Source organism: Leuresthes tenuis, unplaced genomic scaffold, assembly GCF_036924035.1.
Source record: "Leuresthes tenuis unplaced genomic scaffold, fLeuTen1.0.hap1 SCAF_10, whole genome shotgun sequence".
NCBI lineage: Eukaryota > Metazoa > Chordata > Actinopteri > Atheriniformes > Atherinopsidae > Leuresthes > Leuresthes tenuis.
In genome coordinates this window covers 17,982,336-18,003,297 of record NW_027325364.1, presented here as the reverse complement: position 1 = coordinate 18,003,297, position 20,962 = coordinate 17,982,336, and the positions used below count along the sequence as shown (strand labels likewise).

General features: G+C 37.6%; 1 protein-coding gene across 2 annotated transcripts in view; it reads right to left on the bottom strand.

Annotated features, from left to right (window-relative positions):
• LOC140316670 (collagen alpha-1(XIV) chain-like) overlaps positions 1-20,962 on the bottom strand; it is a 122,149-nt gene that overhangs the window by 85,738 nt on the left and 15,449 nt on the right. For both annotated transcript variants that reach the window (XM_072394591.1, XM_072394592.1), the window contains exons 4-7: positions 19,391-19,534; positions 18,778-18,882; positions 419-574; positions 131-250 (exon numbers count right to left, since the gene is read on the bottom strand). In XM_072394591.1, the coding sequence (XP_072250692.1) occupies positions 131-250; positions 419-574; positions 18,778-18,882; positions 19,391-19,534 (525 nt within the window). The remainder of the gene's footprint in view (positions 1-130; positions 251-418; positions 575-18,777; positions 18,883-19,390; positions 19,535-20,962) is intronic.

Here is a 20,962-nt window from a genome sequence, read left to right as displayed (position 1 = left end):
ATCCAAAGACAAACATGAGGAAGTTTTTATCTTCCTCCAAATATAAGATAAACCAGCATCCACTCCAGAAAAGCCAACAAAAACATACATATAAGAACAAGATTACAATAATATAATTTATGTGTAATACCAGTGAGAGTGTTTCCTCCTTTGTACGGTAGGTTCTTGACAGCATCAAGAACTGCATCTTTAGTGGAGAAAGTATTTAGATGCCACTCAATCCTGGGATCACCGCTGTACTGTGCCAGACCTGCAAAACAGAGATTTACACGCATTTACATGCATAACTTTTTAACTGATAAAATGAGTGACACAGATCTGGACAGATCCAAGCAAAAATATCTGCACAGGGTAAAATCAGATTATGCTATTAATCCCATGGTGTACCAATCTATTCAAGAAGGAAGATAGGACTCACCTATCCTTGTCATATTGAAGCCAACATCAAAAGCATTCACCAGATTTTCCAAAAACATTCGAACCAGCCTGAAGTTGACCCGACCAACACTCCAGGAGCCGTCCACCAGGATTACAATATCTGCAATGGCCTCAGTGTGGCACACAAACTGATCTACTAAAAGAAACACAGTTGAGAAGACAGTCTGACAAATTCAAACTGACCACAACCAGAACAAGCACAGCATGAAAAGACAGAGCAATCTTTCACTTTGGATCTGCAGGTTTCTCAGATAAAACACTAGTGACACACCGCAACTTGGCAAGTTTTAGATTTTCTTTATTGAATCAAACATGAAAAGTACAAAAGTAAGCCCATAAAAGGTGGGGGCTATAGCTCAGGAGGAAGAGCGGTTGTCTGCCAATCGGGAGGTTGTTCGTTCAACTCCTGGCTTACCTGGACCACATGAGAGAGTGTTCTTGGACCAAGCACTGCGAACAACTGTGTGACATTTGGGTGAATGTGGCTTGTTCTTACAAAAATGCAAACACACTTACTTTTACTCTGAACTAGATAATATCCTGAGTGTGAACACATCATGCATCTCCTCGCGCTAAACTCTACAGTCAAAAACTAAAACATCTGAACTGCTGCTTTTATGAGCTCTCAATTTCTACACGTAGACATGAACAATGCTTCATATGTGAAAGGCATGCTGATATCCTCCTTGAAACTCCTGAGTTTTTTCATTATTGTTGCTTCAAATTCCACCTGGAAACTCATTCACTTTTGACTTGAATGTTTCACATTGGAAATCCTAAATTGAAGCATCCCAAATGAATGCAAGAGTGAAAATAAATCATACAATGTTGTGGAAACAGTTCAACACACACAACTGTGTCTTTTACTTCAGAGGACATAATTTGTGACATGTATTGATTTCTAATCTAATTTCTGCTTCACAGTGACTCATACCCTGACTTCTTCTTCATTAAAAAAATTAAGATTTTCATCAATTTGACTTCATCTTGACTTTCTGACTTATGTCCCTACAACATTAGTGATGTACACTCACACTTATGGACACATACATAAACACACACTTCCATTGGTTCATTCATCATAATCCCATAACCGCTTACCTTGTCATCCTGCCTTAAGCAATATCCTGAAAATGATTCTATCCACTTAAAGTTGGACCATAGATCATATTCCTGTCTAAAAGTGTAATGGAGAACAATGCAGAACATGCTGATAAGGGCAGAGATTTGTGTCTTGATGAAGACAGGCCATAAAAGAGAATGCTGACTGTAGAAAACATGAACTATTACTCCACAATTTTGATCAGAAGAATATGTTTAAATGATAAAGACACAAATTACAGAGTAGAGCAATGATTCAACGTATCATCCAGCTGGCACTAAGCACACAAAATATCCATCACCGGCACTTTACTGCCAGGAGGCTTTTTAAATAGCGGATTATCCCTGAAATCCTAGCTCCGGGTTCCCTTTTCTGGCCAAGGTGACCATTTTTAACTGGTGCCTCACCATCTCGAGAAGAAGCTAATGCCCCCTGACAACACAGCTCCCTGACTTAATAGGATACTCACAACCCTCCTTCATATTAAAGTGGTGATTCCATAGAGGGGCAACCCAAATCATCCAAAAACAAAAAACAGGAACCATGTGTCTTTAAATGTCAACATTCAAACAGGAGTGTGAAAAGTTATATTTCTTATTCTTCTCTTAGAAAATATTATAGTCAACATCTAAATCTAAATTCTCAAAGGGTTTCATACTTGAAAACAGACAATATATCATGTACACAGTAAAGCTTTCTTTTGACAACTGAATGTCACATTTAGCCTACCACCTGTACCATTTCTGTACTTCTGACTAACACTTTCAGAAGATTAAAATTACTAAACTAATATAAGACCTGATGTCCAACAAAAAGTTGCACAAGTATTTGTTTCATGAGATGGTCTTCCAGACAGAGCCATCTGTCTGCTGTCTGTATGCATCAGACTTTCTGAACCATCCATCTGCTACAGGCAGCAGACAAAGAAGAGGCGGCAAAACAACAAGGGCGACTGTAGCTGCTGACACTCTTGGCCTACTAATGCATCACAGGCATCAGAACGAATGAGATGCTTTCATTAAATGTTTTGAAAAAGCTAAGAAGGGTATGAATAAATATCGTCAAATTTTACTATGTTTAGCCAAAAATGCTATGAGGTCTTGAAGCATAAAGATGATTCTATGTTGTGGATTCCTGCTTACAAAAAAACAAAAAAATGGTCTTCAAGGAAACTTTAATATCAAAGATTATACAGAAAGGACCAAAACTAACAAAAGACTTCAGTAAAAGCAATTAAACACACATGCACAAAGCCACAGATGGAGTATTCTTTGGCACACAGTGATAGACAAGTAACTATAGCAACAGTTGATGCTTTGGCCAAATAGAGAGACAAGGGTACTTTATGGTTAAGAAAGATAGTAGGGTATTATTAAATGTGAAAAGCCTTCATGACTGACAAACCAGGTGGTAAATAAAGGATTAGATGGTCAGTAATTATGGCTAATTATAGCTGACTGAACATTCCCAACTTTGTTTGCACAGTGGTGAAACATAATGCCAGTGTGTTTTACATCTGAACCCTTAATCAAGGTTGCCCCTGTTCTTCACATTATTCCTGATGACATCTTGAACGACCCAGCCTGTTGAAGAAAGCCATTTGCTCCCATCCATTATCTTACACTTTGAGAAAGAGGATTTTGGCTCAATATCAGAATATCTGAAAATAGATCAACACACAACAAATCATCTAATAAATAATCCCAACACATTTTACTACTAAAAGTTAATATATTTTCATTTTGATCACCAAAAAGTTCCTATCCTGAATGTGTAATTTAGTTAATTTAGTGTCTCTCACACCATCATTCCACCTTGGTTTGAACAACAATAAAAACATTTTTTTTAAACTTCTGTTAGAAGACTTTGAAATACTTGATACTGACTAAATGTAGGTTACTGATTTATCAGTTCAAGCTAGTATTTGAGGTGTTGTGTTCTAAAATCAACAGATTCTTAGAGAAACAATATCTCACTAATCTACTAAACCCAACATAAGAAAGAACTAAAGCGATCAAAAGAGAAGCATCAGCCCGTTTATACTGTGTAATTGTATTTTTTTATGAGCCACAGCACCTTGATTTTGAGAAGTAGTGATTTGTTAACTTGTGGTTCAACCCACAACCTATTGAAAGGTTGTGTGAACGTAACTGAATGTCAGTGAAGGGCAGCCTGACAACAGCAGATTGGTCAAAGGTCCCTACACTTCTTTTAAGCTCGCTACGCCTCTTTTTCTCCTCCACTATTCTACGTCTTTAACCAACAGCCAACTTGTGTGATGGACGGCAAAATAGGGAGGAAAGTGCAGCTTTGGGAGAACAGTGGGGATCTGTGTGGAAAAAGTGTCAAAATGAGCAAGAGAAAGAACTGAAAAAAGTTGAAAGAATAATGGTACATAAAAAGGAAAAAGATACTTCTGGGTGTTTTTCTGAAATATCACTGGTACAACTGATTTTACCCACAAAAAAAAATGGAAAGAAAATGTAATGATTTGACAATGATCCAAACTCTATATTTAATTGAAAATAGCACCTAGACAACATAACAGCCATTTTAAAGTTTCCCGGTACAATGACTTTTTCAAATGTAACACGAAACTGTTTCTGTATTAAACACTGGCTTGTTTTCTTCTCTCTGCTACCAAATGTGTTCATTTGCTCTGTTGGAGCTAAGATTGTGGGTTTAGCTTCACTTGCCTGCCATGTTATAATGGCTTGTGCCATGTAAACTAAACTAATCATATTCATGTTCGAAAGTGGACATGACACGGAGTAAGTTTCTATGTTCAAAGACATATATGTATATTTTGAAATGTACAACATTACTATTGTAGGTGAGACAGCAAAATCTGCCCATAGACACCATCAATGGTCATTTAAATTCTTTTCAATGGCTATTACAAATTCAAAAATGCAGTTGTTTTTCAGTTGTTTATACAATATGTAAAAAGGTAGAAATACTTCTGTCACAGTCAGGAAACTGATGTGAGAGGTTTAAAACGTGCCTTTTCCACAGTACTGGGTTACGAAAAAGGGGGTGTTTCAGAGAAGCTTTTTATTGATAATGCCCGTTCTGTTCAGGTGTGAACCTGGATAATGGAATAATATTCCAAAATGTCTTTGCCAGTATGAACTTGCCAGTATAAATTTGATTCTCAGTTTATTCTGAAAGATATCCATCCCACTTTCAGTTCAGTTTTTGTAGCATTACAGACACTAATTTAAGAGGATTTGTTTTAGAATTTCATGCAACACGTCTTCACAAAACAGTCCAAATTGCTGAAGTGAAATTAAAATTAAATATCTTTTTACTTTTGCAAAAAAATTTATATGAACAAATCTAAAATCCCTGACAGTGAACCTCAGTCTTGGCTGAACTACATCTCAACTTTATTTGCATTGAAGCATATGAGTAGAAAATATGCTGATTGAACTAGCAAGTGCACAGTTGGACATACACCAAGCATAACGGGCATGCAAACACATAATCTAACAGACAATCCACCTGGTATCCATGAAAGAGCTACTGCCCACATTTTACATCTCGCAGCGTACAAACCAGCAGAGCTGCAGAGATGTTGGAAAGAGTGTGTGGCTCCCAGATAATTGAATTAACTTGTGTGGAAGTGCAGTCATGGGTAGTAATAATGTGAATGCAACAGTGGAAGCCACTGTTGACTACAACGTCTAACAGAACAGAAACAGAGACTGCTCTGGGAGAGAGTTTGAGAAGACAAGTAGGAATTGTAAGAATCAGTTGGCATTTAGAAAAGTTGTAAGAATCTATCAACACACCAGTAATACACAGAGTTGTAAAAACCTACAGTAGGCTAGATGTTATCTAACAAGAGAGCAGATTACCTAAAGTAAAGCAGGTTGATTTGAGACCTATTGCTCTTAGGAACTTACACTCAAACTTGTATATACATGAAGAACTAAATACAGGGTTGCATAACAGATGTTAACACCCAATCTTTTTTAGAAAACCTTTCTACCCTCCTCCGCCTTGTCTCTCTGTGTTCCCATTAACAGTAGTTCCTCCCAGTTGGTCTTGATTTATACCTGACCTCTGTTTAACCAGGGCTCAGACAGAGTGCACTGTCATTTCAATCTCTCTCTAGTTAAGTTTTATTTCCCCTGACTCTGTGATTGTGTTTCAGCGTCTGGAATTAACATTGAGGGCAGTGACAGGCATGCAGATAGATGGGTAGAAGAAGCCACAGTCTCCACAGACACTTTCCTTCATTCTCTCATACAGACACATTTAATGATAAACCTGCTTTTAGAGGAGCACTTCTGCATCAGTTTAATTTATTTGAAAAAAAAAAATTGAACACAAATTCCTTGTAAGACAAGCAGATAGACTTGGTTTTTAACATCTACCTCAAAAGGGTATTGGCATCAGTGAAATTATACTATCCACTGGGCAAACTGCCATCTCACAGTCACCTTTGCCATATATCAGAAAATATAATTTCAGAATGATATATTCTCGATGAACGAGACAACAGAATGAATAATAATGAGATCCATCTCTCTTGCCTGCTGTATGGTGGTGAACACAATGCTTTTATACAGTATAAGCAGTTTTCTGTAAGTTGTAGCAGAAACTTTAAATCACTGCGGTCTGCTTTTTTCCACTTTACCTGCTCATGTGTAGGTGTGCTAATTAAGTGCTCTAACAAACCGAGATGAAAATGTGGTTAACATTTAAAGAGACAGCCACAGTGAAGCCACCAGTAACTATGCTGGCCAAAAATGTGGAAGGGACATTCCTCTTCAAGCACAGTGCAAAGCTCAAAAAACCCTCCAGGAAATCCAGGAAAGACAAGAGGCAAAGAAGAATCCAAAACAAGGAACACTATAAATGCCTATACATCCTATAAGTGGCAAGTAATCTCAAGACATGGTTACTAAGAGTATTAAAAAAAAATTATCTAGCAAGAGAGCAAAGAAAACCAGGAAGTATGCTAAAGCTGCTATTGATTCAACAGTGCACAAAAGACATATTCCCTATATTTGCTCCCTGTGTCGGGAATGTAATTTATGATTAGGCTTCTTTTTTTTTTTAGCGTTATTGTTTTATTAACCTCTTATATTGACGAGGAGTCCATGAACAATGACAAAATTCAGATACATATGAACTCTTTAGCAAGCTCTACTTTTCCTCCTTGACATTTCAGCAAGGAGCAAGAACTGATTGGTAATCTTAAATTTCAGCTTCTGGTAATATGATGAACCACTTTTCATTTCTTATTTCACAAATGCCTTTGAACTTAGCCTTTTTTTTCCATTTTTCTAACTCACTAAGGACTTCAATCGTATTCAACATGGCTGAATACATAGGGGCCCATTTTACAGAACAAGAGAACTGGAAAGTGCCCAACGACTGAACTGAACTGAACGCAGAAGTGGATATTCAGTTTACTGAGAACAGGTGTGGAGGAGCAAAGCAGGAGGCAAAGCTGATCCAAGTGCTCAGAAAACAAGGCAACAGCCACATAGTCATAAAAGCTTTCCTTGATGAAAAGGCATGAGGTTTTGGAAAGATCATTAGAATTTCTTAAGGAATAACAAACAAAAAACAGACTGACGAATCCAACTGCTTTCACACTAAGCTGTGACGCGATTTTGCAATCGTGAAACTTAAGCTGTTCAAATAACAATCTTTAAAAAAAAAAAAAGCACAGAGACGTGCCAGATACATCATTATGTTGTTCATTTAGACTATATAATGTATACTTACCTACATATAATATATACAAAATAGAATTTTCATTTCTAGGGTTGATATTTTATCTCAACGAAAGGGAAAAAAAACACATAAGCTAAATATATTGTTCTCATATTTATCTCCATAAATCCCAGTTAATGTGACAGCATGAAAATAATTAATCGCGGCTTTGAATGTTTTGCTGTGGGGAAATGTAGGAAAGAATTATCTTTCTATTCATGAAGGATGGTCCACAGTTTCCTGCTAAAGGAGACAATCATGGAAGCATTGGTTCTCTTTCCCTCACTTCTCATCATGTTGGCCACTTATACTTCTGGGTCATTTCAGTCAGTTAAGATCAAAGAGTCAAGAAGAAAAAAAGAAAGAAAGAAACATTTGTGTAACCTCTATTAAGAAGAGGGTATTATTCTTACTTAGAAAAAAAAAATGTAAATCTGTAGAGAGACACATTAACAACTCATTATCAATCCTTTAAGTTCCGTAAATTGCACTCAGCTGTCTCAGTTAATCGTGACACAGGTCCATGATGCCCACAATGATTGATTCAGCAGAAAATTAAGCAGCAAAACTCATGTCAGCATTTGTTCTGTGAGAAAAGCTGGAGGTCTGAACTTTATGAAGACCATTCTCAGACAGCCTTTTTATACCATCATCACCTGTCTAAGCATTTAATCTTGAGTTAGTTCAGACCTATGAAGCTGTTCAGCCTATCAAGTTGGCAGATTTACCTGAAAGTATAACATGTTGGGACAATTTTCAACCAACAATCTTGCAGCCTTTCTTGAAACAAATTCTATTAATTGCATGACTTTTTTTGTGTATACCTGTGCTGACGCAAGTATACCTTTATATAGAGTCGCAGACTTAAGGTTCCATATTGAAAAAAAGAAAATTCAGATGAAGACAACCATTAAAGAAACTCAAGTTCATCTCCTGCCCCATCTTGGGTTTTTTTCTACCTGTGATTTTGTTTTAAACTTCACTTCTGCTTTCGCTCACTGTTTGGCTAGTTTTAAGCGTTAACAGCTACTTGGTTAGAGTTAGGAAATCATCAAGATTATACTTACTGGTAACAGATTAATTGCAATCAGTGAAGTAGCTCCTGATTGGAGCAACATTTATTACTGAATTTACCATCCGTCCATTCATTTTCTATACCTGCTTAATCCGTTGGTCGGGTCGCTGGAGCTTATCCCAGCGGTCATCGGGCAAGAGGCAGGGTACACCCTGAACAAGTCGCCAGTCCATCACAGGGCCACACAGAGACAAATGACCACACACGCTCACACTCACTCCTAAGGACAATTAACCTAACATGCATGTTTTTGGACAGTGGGAGGAAGTCAGAGTCTGAATTTACCTTTAATTTATTAAAAAAATAAATTTAAATTAATTAAATGAAAAATTAAATAAATTAACACTAGCATTCGTTCAAAGCTGTTGGTTAAATTAAAAGAGCAAAACTTTCATAGTAGGTGCAGGCAAGAGCTTAGAGATCCGACCAGCCAGGACAGCAAACATATTACTAGTTTTTTTTTTCTAGGAACACAAGGCAATTGGATAAAAGCAAATAGCAGTCGTCTTAATGACAAAACTTTCTCCCAGATGCTGGTGGTTTAAAGAAAAAGAAAAGTTTGTTCATAAAGTCTAGAAACAGGCAATGGATTGATTGACTGTCATTTGCTCAGTGGCCCTCAGTGTTACTCAGACAAGCTCAGCCAGGCACAAACATTCATATTCATCTGTGAGACCTGTGGGCTTGCATGAGTGTGTGTATTCGAGTGGAAGTTTTGTGATCCACTGGGTTTTAAGGTGTAATCCGACAGCTGTTTTCAGTAGGTTTGTGCCACTCTAAGAGAGACCTTTCCCTGCTTGGCATCCTCATCTTGAATCCACTGTCTTGTTTTGTTCCACTTAATTTAACACATGCAGACAAGAACAGATGCTATATGTATGCAGAGAGCAAAACAAGATCAATAAAGTTCCCTCTAGCTTTCTGCCTTTTTTCTCCATATCAACGTATCCGTTTGCCTTTCCTTACTCTTTTCTCCATTTGCTTTCTATAACGTCTCTGCTTAATAAACACACACACAAATACAAAGAAACTTGTTTAACGGTGTGTTCCCAAGCTCATCTTATCATATCTGGTTGTTTTTTTTAGCCCCATGTACACATTGTATTGTACACATTACAATACACATTGTAAGATCAATTGATAATGGTGTGGTGCTTAGACTACTTTTTTGTGCCTATAACAACAGCAGCTTAGTTATTAGGCCCACAACAGTGACATTTTTCCAGGTCACCTCCTTCTACTACTTTTCTATGCTCCCTGTATCTATCTTAACTTTGTCTCAGTCAAGCATAGTCCACTGTTTGTTGGATAGTGACATGCATTTATGAATTCAGATTAAGGAAAATAAGCCAGATAACCCATCAAATGTGGGCCATTAGAAAATGATAAAAATGGATGGAAACAGAGCTATGACTGTGCTCCATAAATTATGCAATATTAGGCTTTTGACCTTAAAAAAAAATGACTGCACTTCTTTTCAAAGTAGACCATTTCCTTATTCATTTCCTTTTCATTTCTCAAAGGTAATGCCCATTTATCACAATGGCCGGCTTTCTGCACTGAGCTTTAAAAATTCAGGATTTGAAAATGGAAAGAAAATCATTTTTTTAAAAGAAAACGGTAAATATTACTGCCAATATTGATGTGTTTCATCACAGTACAGTTCCATAATTTAGTGCCACTTTAGTGCTTTAAAATACAGGCTTTTGTTCTGCAATGAAAAAGATTTTTTGCTGCTCTCGTAACTGATTGTATCCGCTTCTGTCAATCCATTTTCTTCGGTTACTGCATCTTCCTCCCCTTTTTCGTCTCCATTTTTTAGTATCAAAAGTTCAAAGTAATCCTCATTTATTTTATCATCTGACAGGTCCATTTCTGAATCTCCATCCCCACCTGATTTCTTCTAAAGTTCTGCCTCATACAACAATTTAATATCATACAAATTTTGACATTGCGATTATGAATACCACTAAGATGGCTATGGTTTCAACAAAAATTGACATTCATAAAAAGACTGATTATCATGGTCAGAAAAATCAAATTTGAATGTCATGCCCTCTTTCCATAACATGCTCTAACGATATACTAGCCTTTTTGGAACAATTGGGGAGAAAAAAAAGGGGGAGAGGGAGGTTGATGCACCCAGAATTCCAACCTTACACTTGAGACATCACTGGAAAGCTCAGGATGTGTTCGGGAGGTGCAGGGAAATGGTGTCCACTACACAGAACAGTAGTCAACGGGAAGAGTCTCAGGAGGCTAGTACAACATCCACTGGTTTTCCAAGGTCGTAAAATGAACCGTTAAAGACAATTTCTGCTTAAACAGTCTCTGCATTGCATGCTTTTCTGCAGGAAATAGACGAAGAAGGGAAAGAAGTATAACAGCCAGTGAAGTGTACGGCAAGAGAAGCTACAGTAAGGTAAGCAGTGAAGATTTAGACAACAATAATTCCAATTGAGTCCAATGACTAAAATGCCATTAACACATCCACAAATTGCACTTATTAACTACTGTCATACAGTTAGCTTAACTCACCCATGAGCAACCTTTTCTACAAGAGGACAAGGACAGAAATCTGGCCAACACTGAGAACACACTCTCACAAACCGCCAAATGGGCAAATGCTGATTTGCTCCCAAGTCTCTGAACACACATCAAACATAAGGGAGGATTTCTTTAGTTCCCCACAGCAGGAATAATTCAGCAGTTGGAAAGAAGCCTAAACAAAGAGTAAAACAAGACTTGCAATAGTGGAAAAAGTGAAAAATAGACAAATGGAGATGAAATGTGCATTTCTGAAAGGCATTTATTTGAGTTCACTCGTCGCATTCTCAATTTCCATTCATCTTAATACTTTGATCTAAATGCTTTTTTTTTAAACACTAAGCTTACTTTGCACAGATTCAGTATGAGTTGTCAAAGTGCCTTAAAGGCATTCTTATACAATTACTGTCACATAAACCATCATGATTAATATAGATTTATTTACACATATTTGGCTTGTTTTGCTCTCAAATGTAAACAACTAATGTTAAGAAGCATTTAAAGTAGATTGCAACATCACTCAAAAGTTACTTAGAAGTAAGCTTTTGAGCTGCATGTATTCATTGTATTTGTCACCCCTTCGTCAGCTCCAGCCTGCTCTCAGTAATTTTGGCTATTTGTCGGGCCAGCAGCACATCACCCTGACCACAAAGCCTTTGACATCTTGTGTGTCCACGAGCATAACACTGAGTGGCAAACAGTGAGAATCAAATCAAACAGAAGTTAAAATGTGCAAAGACTGCGAAGTGTATAACTGTTAATTCTGGAAAGTAATAATACAATAAACGAAGCATGGCAGACAGCCTCAAAAGATTCCAACTGAATGAAGCTGAAATAAATATGGAGAGATTAACACAAATAGCACATGCACAGTTACAATACAAGGTTTGCTAGACTCCCCCTCTCTCACTACCAGCATGGTGAATATCAACAGAATCTTAATGGCCTCCAGTTAAATTTTAACAATGTGTGTCCCTCGGGTTCAATTTGAGTAGGTGTGTCTGTGTGTGTGTGTTTGTGGGTGGGTGTGGGTGTGGGTGCGTGTGCGTGTGCGCGTGCGCGTGTGTGTGTGTGTGTGTGTGTGTGTGTGTGTGTGTGTGTGTGTGCCTGTGCGCGTGTGTGTGTGTGTGCCTGTGTGTGTGTGTGTGTGTGTGTGTGTGTGTGTGTGCGTGTGCGTGTGCGTGTGCGTGTGCGTGTGCGTGTGCGTGTGCTTGCACATGCAAGTGCAAGTGTGAGTGCTGGTTTCCGGATTTAGTACTGTTAGGTGGCAAAACCACATATCACACCACAGCATGGAGGAAGAGACTTTTGCCTATTATTGATCCATGATTTCTAGTTGTTGGGTCTGCTGTTGGCTTGGCTCTGACTGCTTGTGTGCAAAAGCAAGTCAAACATTTAATGAGTGTGTTGGTAATGATATCAAAGTCTAACCATTTAAGAAGCTGAAGAGATCTGATCTGCACCACTGCCTTGCTATTGATCCTCACAACTACACTCAAGTACATTTGGGGTAATGATCAACAGTGTGATTTTCAACAGAGTGTATTGTTAAAACAGCATGTTGAAATTCAGTTTGCTCAATTCAAATGGATGCTGTGAATCAGACAGATTATAGATCAATGGTCTGTTGTGCGTTTGCTGCCCCTTGCTGTTCTCTGTATCAAACACTGCTGTTGTAACACCTGAATAGGCATCAGAGAAAGTCAGAGCTTAAAAATATTGTCACAATAGTAGGAGAAACATCTGATCCTGCAGTTCCATCATGCCAGCTAAAACACAGACAGCACAAAAGTACCTCCGTTTGGTCAGGCTTAACAAGCAAAGTTGAGCAACATCGCAACTTTTTTTTCTGAGTTTTCTGATATCTTGTTAGAGCATGATCAGTGTGATGGAAGTTAACAGAGGTCAGCTGAGGGGAACAGGTATTGATCATTTCTATTTCTAGTCCATCCAGAAATGTATATTTATTGTTAGAAAATGAGACAAGTTCTGAATTTAAGTATCTGTTGCTACAGACCACATTTGCAAATCCATCCATTAAAAACTCTGAAACACACATACGCACACACACTCACCTGAGCTTATACTGCACAGCTGTGCAAATAATGGCTGTAATAAAAAATAAAATAAAAATGTTTAGGGACAATTTCCAAATAAATTATATTACTGTGCCACACAAGGGACACATTAATGGATTTGCTCTTAGAAAAACACAAATATTTGTTGCTAGTGGTTGCAGAACTCCTTACTGACTGTTTGGGTGAAAGAGGAATTAAATCTTCAGCAACAACTTACTGTGAATTGGAAAATGGAAGCAATTTCTATTCATTCTTTGACTTATCAAAAGACATACTGGACTTCACAGTAAAGATCAACAGAGAAAGAGGCTTAGGGTTACCAATAGTACTCTACAAGTAATGCTTATAGGGCACCAAGATCCCCAATAAACACTCACAAATAGAGTGGAACTAGCAAACAGAATTCACAAATAAATCTTTTTAATAATCTAAGGAAAGCTCATTCATTCAGATAAGAAAGAAGCTGCTGAAACCAGTCTAGGATCCTTTTCTGTGGATCAAGTAAACAACATTGACAGCTCCATGAACTGATATCATATGATCCCCGTCGCCTCTTTGTCTCAAAGTGGAAAGAACAGATGATCGTGTTTTGACACTTTGGACTGAGTGCTCAGAGACGTTTCATTTTAATAGCCAGATGATTGAGCAGCAGAGAGGGAGACTTTCATTGTCAGACATAAAGATGTCAGAAACAAGCAGAGTATGAACAACTTTGTTTGACATTGCAGCTCAAACATTAGCATTATTTTCCCACAATTTAGGGATTATGATATGTTGTCTTTGTAGTACCTGATCTTCCTTTTTACAGCTAGTTTAGAGTTCAACTGTCATATTATCACAAGGAGACTTAAAATATTGTCCAGAAGTTTTCCTGAAGAACTTAAACAGAGACAGGATGCATTCTTCCAAGCAGAAGTGTGCCATAGCTCTGAAGATCGAACCCTAAAGTTACAAAGTTTTATCAATACGAAATTGTTTACAAAATGTGGGTTTTCCAAGCAGAAAAAATGGTGAACCTTAAAACTATGCTTATGATTTGTTTTGAAGTACACAAACCCTTTGTTATATACACATTTGGTGCCCTGAAGTATCCAAGATCTGAGATACCACAACTGTGGTTCCCTGCCCAGCACCACACTGTTTTGCATTATGCTACCATGTCACGCAACCACAAGATATCAAACATACTTTCACCATAATAAAGTTTTATAAAAGATCTTTTTCAAAAAGGCACTTTCACTATAATAAGAGCTACAAGAAAAACAAAATTAAAAAAAGATGACTAACAGAAGTGAACTTAGTTTTGTTGACAGGCCTCTTTCAATAAGCAAAGTAAACCCACAGTGTTTCTATAGTTGTTGTTTTTTTTAAATTGGTGCTCCTGTTTAACTTTGAACTGACTCTTGTCTGCTGATCGAATTTATGTACATTTCACTGTCCATGAATGCAAGTGCAGTCTTCCAAGCCTGTGACTGCAGAAAGCAGCTGAATCTGGTCGATTAACTGAGAGATTGATGAAAATAAATACTTTAGTTGTCTCTCCAAATCTCCTGTCTCTGACAAATGATTCAGTTAATCAGATTTTAATGGGGCTGTGGACCTGCAAAGGACTGACATTCAGAGGAGGTGAACTGTTGATCTGCGCTGACGTTCATCTGCTCTGAATGTGGCTAATCGACCAGCTGATCACCAATTAAACCTCAGTAAATACTGGTGTTGGGATAAAGAAGGAAACGGTTCTATTAATTTGAATGTGTTTGTATGTATGGGACTGTCTTTAGTGACTGCAGGGAATTCATTTGAATTCTGAAGTATTGAAACATGAACTCTGAGTAGCCATAAAGCCAGTTAACCTCTGGACATCTATAATGGGTATTTTGACAGATTAGAAACTACAGTAAAATATTCTGCACAAACCATTCCTGTTCCTGAGCCATAGTCAGTCAATGTCACTCCAAGAGCAGACAGAAAATTTGTTTCATTTGTAGCTCAAAAAATGGACAGTCTGTATTTAAGTCAGAACATCCGGTGCTTTAGCTCTACACTATGTGGTTAAGTAATTTGTAGCATATCTTTATAACAAAAAGTAGGTGGCCAAGATAGTTTTTACAGAGCAATTTTCATAGCACATCTTTGGCTAATGAGACACAACCCTCTATTTCAAAACACACCCAACCAACTTCAAGCCTTTAATAATGTACTCACAAAAGCAGTTGTTTGTGCTCCTCATTTTTTTAACCTGTTGATGTGAACACAGTTCTCTCTGTATTTTACAATCTATCATCAGTCATGTAAACTACTTTAACTCACGAAAAGAAAATAAATCTTTCTTAATACTTTAAGACAGAGGTCTAACACTTTTACACACAGCTGGCAAGAGTGCTAAAAGAAAACAGCTGTCCTTGATGTCTGCAATGCACAAACATGCACGAACATGCATGAACACACACACAAACACATCAGGGAAGAGATGGAAGTGTAATCCAGCTGTTAATAAAATGTTTTGCAAACATGCCACCCTGACATGAAAGCAAGCTGATTACTACTCTAGAACAAAGTGGTGATGGATTGGGTTAGCATCGCTAATGCACTTGCAAACACACAGAAAAGAAGACTGACTACACCGCCACCTCTTTGGAACTCAGTTGGGCATTGGTATTATCACCATGAAATATAAATAAACACAGCATCACAAAGAGGGAGAAGAAGAAGGAGCAGTAACACATCACAGCACAACACAAAAGAGTGTGTTCTACTGATCCACAGATATATTATTATCTTCACAACAGAGCACATGGCTGCATACACAGACACACAGTGTATTCTACTAAGGCCCAGCAGGATATTATTATAATCCCCTTTAGGTAGGAGGTAGAACACCAATCAAGGTCACTGTGCTGCAGTGCATGGTGAGTGGGTCTGATGACAGACTGAAGGAAATCCAGCTTTAGAATCTGCCGACTGACAGGAAGGAGAAGGAAGAAGAGTAGAAGATCAGTGAATAAAACCTCTGCATGTGCATTTTAAAGAGGGAGACAGAAATGTGGTGCCATGATTAATCATTGGTTTTTGTTTCTATAAATTTACTCATAATTTGGGGTCAGTGGTAGCTTTATCTTATATGTTGTTAATACGTGCTCGGTGGGCTGGTTTATTATGCGAGCTCGTATAAAAGATTTTATGTCACTTTGCGGTGGCCCATATTTGTGGTTGTCTTTGTCCAACACGATCACTCTCCCTCCTCTCATGTGTTTCCAGCTGTAAATGCTTCCCACTGTGAAGAACAGGTAACACAGCAACAGCAGAATAAGTCCAGATCAGATTTTCTGTATATTGTCCAGAAAAATCCCCTGAGCTCAGATGTGAAACGGCCCTGTTTTTCACTTAGTTAGCCATGCTCCATCTTCCCCCAGGTTACAGTAGTTATCCTTTGAAATATGGTGTTTTCTGTTGCCAGCTTTTCATATAACCATCAAGGTCGAGGTTCAATTTGTTGAGTCCTGGTTCAGAGCACATAAACTAGGCTGCATCATGTCCTCAGAGAGTATAGCCACAGACAGTAATAATAACATTAATACAGGCTAGGTTATGCATTCATGCATTAAACAGAGTGGATGATAGCTGAAAAGAAAGACCTAAAGGATGAGTAATAAGATGTCAACAAACAAAAGTCTATTATCTGCAAGAGAATATATGTATATATATATATATATATATATATATATATAGACAGAGAGAGAGAGAGAGAGAGAGAGAGAGAGAGAGAGAGAGAGAGAGAGAGAGAGAGAAAGAGAGAGAGTAGTACAGATAAAGAGTTATTAAAAATTGTTGTTAATATGGTATTTGTGATGTACAGGCAATGCGCTCTCTATCCAAGACCTAGTTTATCATTCATTCTTGAATAGGACTGATTTTTTATGTTGTATTATATGTGCGTCATTCATCTGCTCTACCTGCCATCCTGAAGTGCTCATATAGCACTCTGGAGCAAAATTATACCGTGTAAATAATATATAAGAGTAATAATGCCTACAACGATGGCAAACAATCCATATTGAAACTGAGGCTGCACCTCGAAACTATATCAGTAAATTACAACTTTATGAATATTTCTGAATCACTGCATCTTTTAGTTTCTCCTGATAACTGCCTGATAACACCCTGTCAGGGTGGGTGAGACATGGAAAGAGGATCTAAATGCAGACATGGAACAGGTAAGAAGTAGGAGATGAACAGACTTCCTTTATTCTGAACTATAACATAAAATGAGCCGTAATATGATAAACTCAACTTGAGAAAAAATAAAAAACATAATTCAACAAGAACCTGACTGTGACTAAGGATGTGAACATGAAATAGCAAAGACAAACCATGGATGAAACCGTGGTGAAGATCTGACAATGACTATGAGAAACCAGAGAGCTTAGATACTGTGGAGAACTGTCCAGTGAATGGTTGCAGCTGAGAAGATTGAACACAGTTGTGGCAGTAGAGCTAATGACCAGAAGAGGGGAAACTGTGGTTGAGCAGAACCTGAAGTGAGACCAAACTACTGACCCAAGTAGATAACAAAGACAAACACAAATGTAACATGACGGACAACTACAGACTAAAAAAATCCTGAAACTAATAACTCAAGAACAGAGAGTAACCAAGGAGGAACCAAGAACAAAAAGACAAATCTAGACTAGAGGAAAACAAACATCCCAATAAACACAAATGGCTAAATAACAGAAAAGAAAACTAGATGGAAACAAAACGGAAAAAACAAAACTTGAAAAACTAAACCAAATTCTAAAATTATACTGATCATAACAATCCCATACAAAATAAAATAACAAACCAGGCTAAAGTAAGTGTGCTGAAAAAAGAAACACCCTTCCTCCATGTAATGAAATTCTGTCTGAGAGAGCACTTTAGGCCAGAGGGCTGAGATGAAAATGCCACATTAAAAGAAAAGTTTAAATCTTGTAAAAACAAACACATCCACACTTCAGCAGCAGTTAAAATGTCTCAGATTTGGCCACAAGCACCATTCATATCATCTTACCAACTTTGCTGTTCTCTCTTACACACATAACACAAACGGAAAACCGTATTACAGTAATCGATTATACTGAAGCCAAAGATTCTTTACTTAACTCTGGTTTTCTTAATAAGCATCAGCAGACAAAAGTAGCTGCACAAGCAGACTGTCAAAGAAAATAAATGCCTTCTTTTCTTCTCTAATTCTAAACTGAAAGGTGGTGGAAATTACAGCCATTTTAATATGTGCGCATTGATGCTCTGAACAGAAAGAAGATTTGGGTTTCAAAAGTAAACAGACAGAAAGCCAGACATCTTGTGTGAGACTTGGCTAAATTTAATGGTCAACCGCACAGACAGAAGCGAACAGTCTGGGTTCCTCACCTAATATCAGGAAATTTATTTTTCCACAGATCATAGCTTTAAGTGATTTGCCAACACAGCATAAGTTTCAGCTTCTCAGTATGCCTGAGACTGATGTGTGTCTGGGATCTTCTTTAAAAGGTGGATTTCGAGTAGCTTGTTGCACACAAGCTCTGTATGCTGTTGGATGAACTGGATGTGGACAGACATACATCATTTTGGCTTTCTGATCTGTGAAAGTGGTGTTGAAGACGACACCAACAACTCCCTCCAAACATCACTATGGCAACTGAAATTAAGGATTCTCTGTGCAGAGTCTTATTGAGGTTTTTAATTTTATTCATGTGTTCATTTAGGTGTGAGAGTTGCATGTGGCCTTCTCTCCTGGAAACAGTGTTTGTATGCATTTGTCCTACCTCCAGAGATCTCATTGGCATCCTCAGGAGGTGAGACCACATCAGTCAGCTTCTGAGGCTCCGTCTTGTCTCGTCCATCACTCTCAGCTCTTTCCCCAGCATGAGCTAGAATTGATTAATCACAGGTTAGCAGAATCCTAATTAAATGTATCATTTAAAAGAGTATCTTTCTATTTGAGTCTGCATACAGTGTTCTAAAAGACCAGGATTATTAACAGAAAAAAAATGAATAAACTAAATACAAGACAAAAAAAAACGTTAACTAAGATGATAACAAGGACAGTGTAAAGAAGAGGACAAATACAGAAATGTAGGAATTGAGAAAAAATAATAGGAGGGAGGAAGAAAAAAAGAGAAACTGGGAAAAACTACACAAAGAAGGAAAAAATAAATAAATAAAATCAGGAAAAGGGGAAGAGTTAATATGAAGAAAGGAGATGATAAAAAAGAGTTCCAAGAAGAAACAAAACACGGTTTGAAAAAGAAGGGCAAACCGACAACAAAATATTGAAAGGAATAATAAAGTAGTACAGAAAATAACAATGTTAAACACAGAAGAAGAACAAAGTAAAGATGAGCAGAAAGCAACAGACAAAGCATATATGAAACAAACCTTTAAATCTGCCCTGGAGTGGTTTGCTCTGCTCACTGCCTCTGACTGTGATAACACTGAAAGCGTAACCTTTAGAAGGATTGTAGTCTGTTATCAACACCTTAGTGTGTGATTTGGACACCATGATTTCCTTCTGCTGACCATCTGAAATAAAGAGAAAAAGAAAAGCGACAAAGGTTGGGCTCACGGATCTATTTTTAGGAATTTTTGTTGTTATAATTTGCTGATTGGAATCAAAAATTAGTATTCACATAACAAAGCTAAAATGAAAGCTGATTAATATTCTTCTGTGTTTAGGTAGGCAAACATTCTGGTTAAGGTTAAAATATTCTCTTCCATTAGCCATTTATTGTTGCACCTACATATGGGCGCATATGATTTATCATCATACAAGCAGTAAAATCCCAAACAGAAAAATAGAAATAAATCCAAAATAAAGACGTTTTGTTCAAAGGATACAAGCTAGTATTGGTTGTCCTTGTAATAAAAATAATAGTGTGGTTGTGTCTTTATCCCCTCCACACCGGTTAATATCTATTAGCACATCACGTTATATTATCAGCCATTTTAAATTTGACCCTGTAATTAGTAATAACTGTGTGAGAAAGTGTGCCGATTTCTCCGGTTCTACTGTCCCCTGCAGCACGATAACCAATGACACCTGTAGGAGAAAGGATGTGTTCCCTAAGGGGACTGCAGTTCAGGTGATAATACTGCACTCATAAGCTCCATATTGGAAGCTCAGTCGGTGCCGATGAACCAAATTACTATCAACAACTCAGAACTCAAGTTGAAGGCTGAGCTTTTACTTGATCACTACGGAACACATGAATCATCCTCTTGATTTGCATTTTTACACTTCAAATATCAATGGTCACTTGAAGTTAAAAACCAATTAATATGTCTCTGTGCTTAGTTAAAGACACAGTTAACAAGCTTTTAGTGGCGCATATCAAAAAGAGACTTTCTCAGCTCTGGAAAACGTAGCCTGCTATGACTTCAATTGAGCCTGTGTTCAAGTTCTTTGAGGGTTCACAACATGAGTCACAGCAGAAAAAATTTGATCTGGGAAATAAGACTGATTCACAGGGTTACGTTCATAAGCATTTAAGAGCAAACCCCACATTTTGGTGGAGTGGATTTACATCTATAGCTGTACACTTTTATATGACCACCCTGGACACATGATAATGTCAAGGGCTTCATACAGCGTCATCCCCAAAATACGATGGCTGAACTGACACTTCTCAGTCTTTGCCTATTCCCTTATTCAAAGTCAGTCTCTACCCAGGTTTCATCAGCTTTGCTCTTATTAACCCTTGAAAATATAAGTTTGTACAGCATACTGCAAACTAGAACACTTAAACTGGAGGAGCAACACATTTATTTTCATATTTATCTTTGAACACAAGTAGATTTAAATTGTATTTTGAGAGCAAAAAAAGAAAAAAAATCAGTTTGGATAAGGATCAACTGCTTGGTTCTGGTTTTGTGTCTAACTTCTGTTAAAGCACAGATGCTTCACTGGATTTTTTGTCCTTTATGGGATCTCTGGGAACAAAAGGGTCTCCC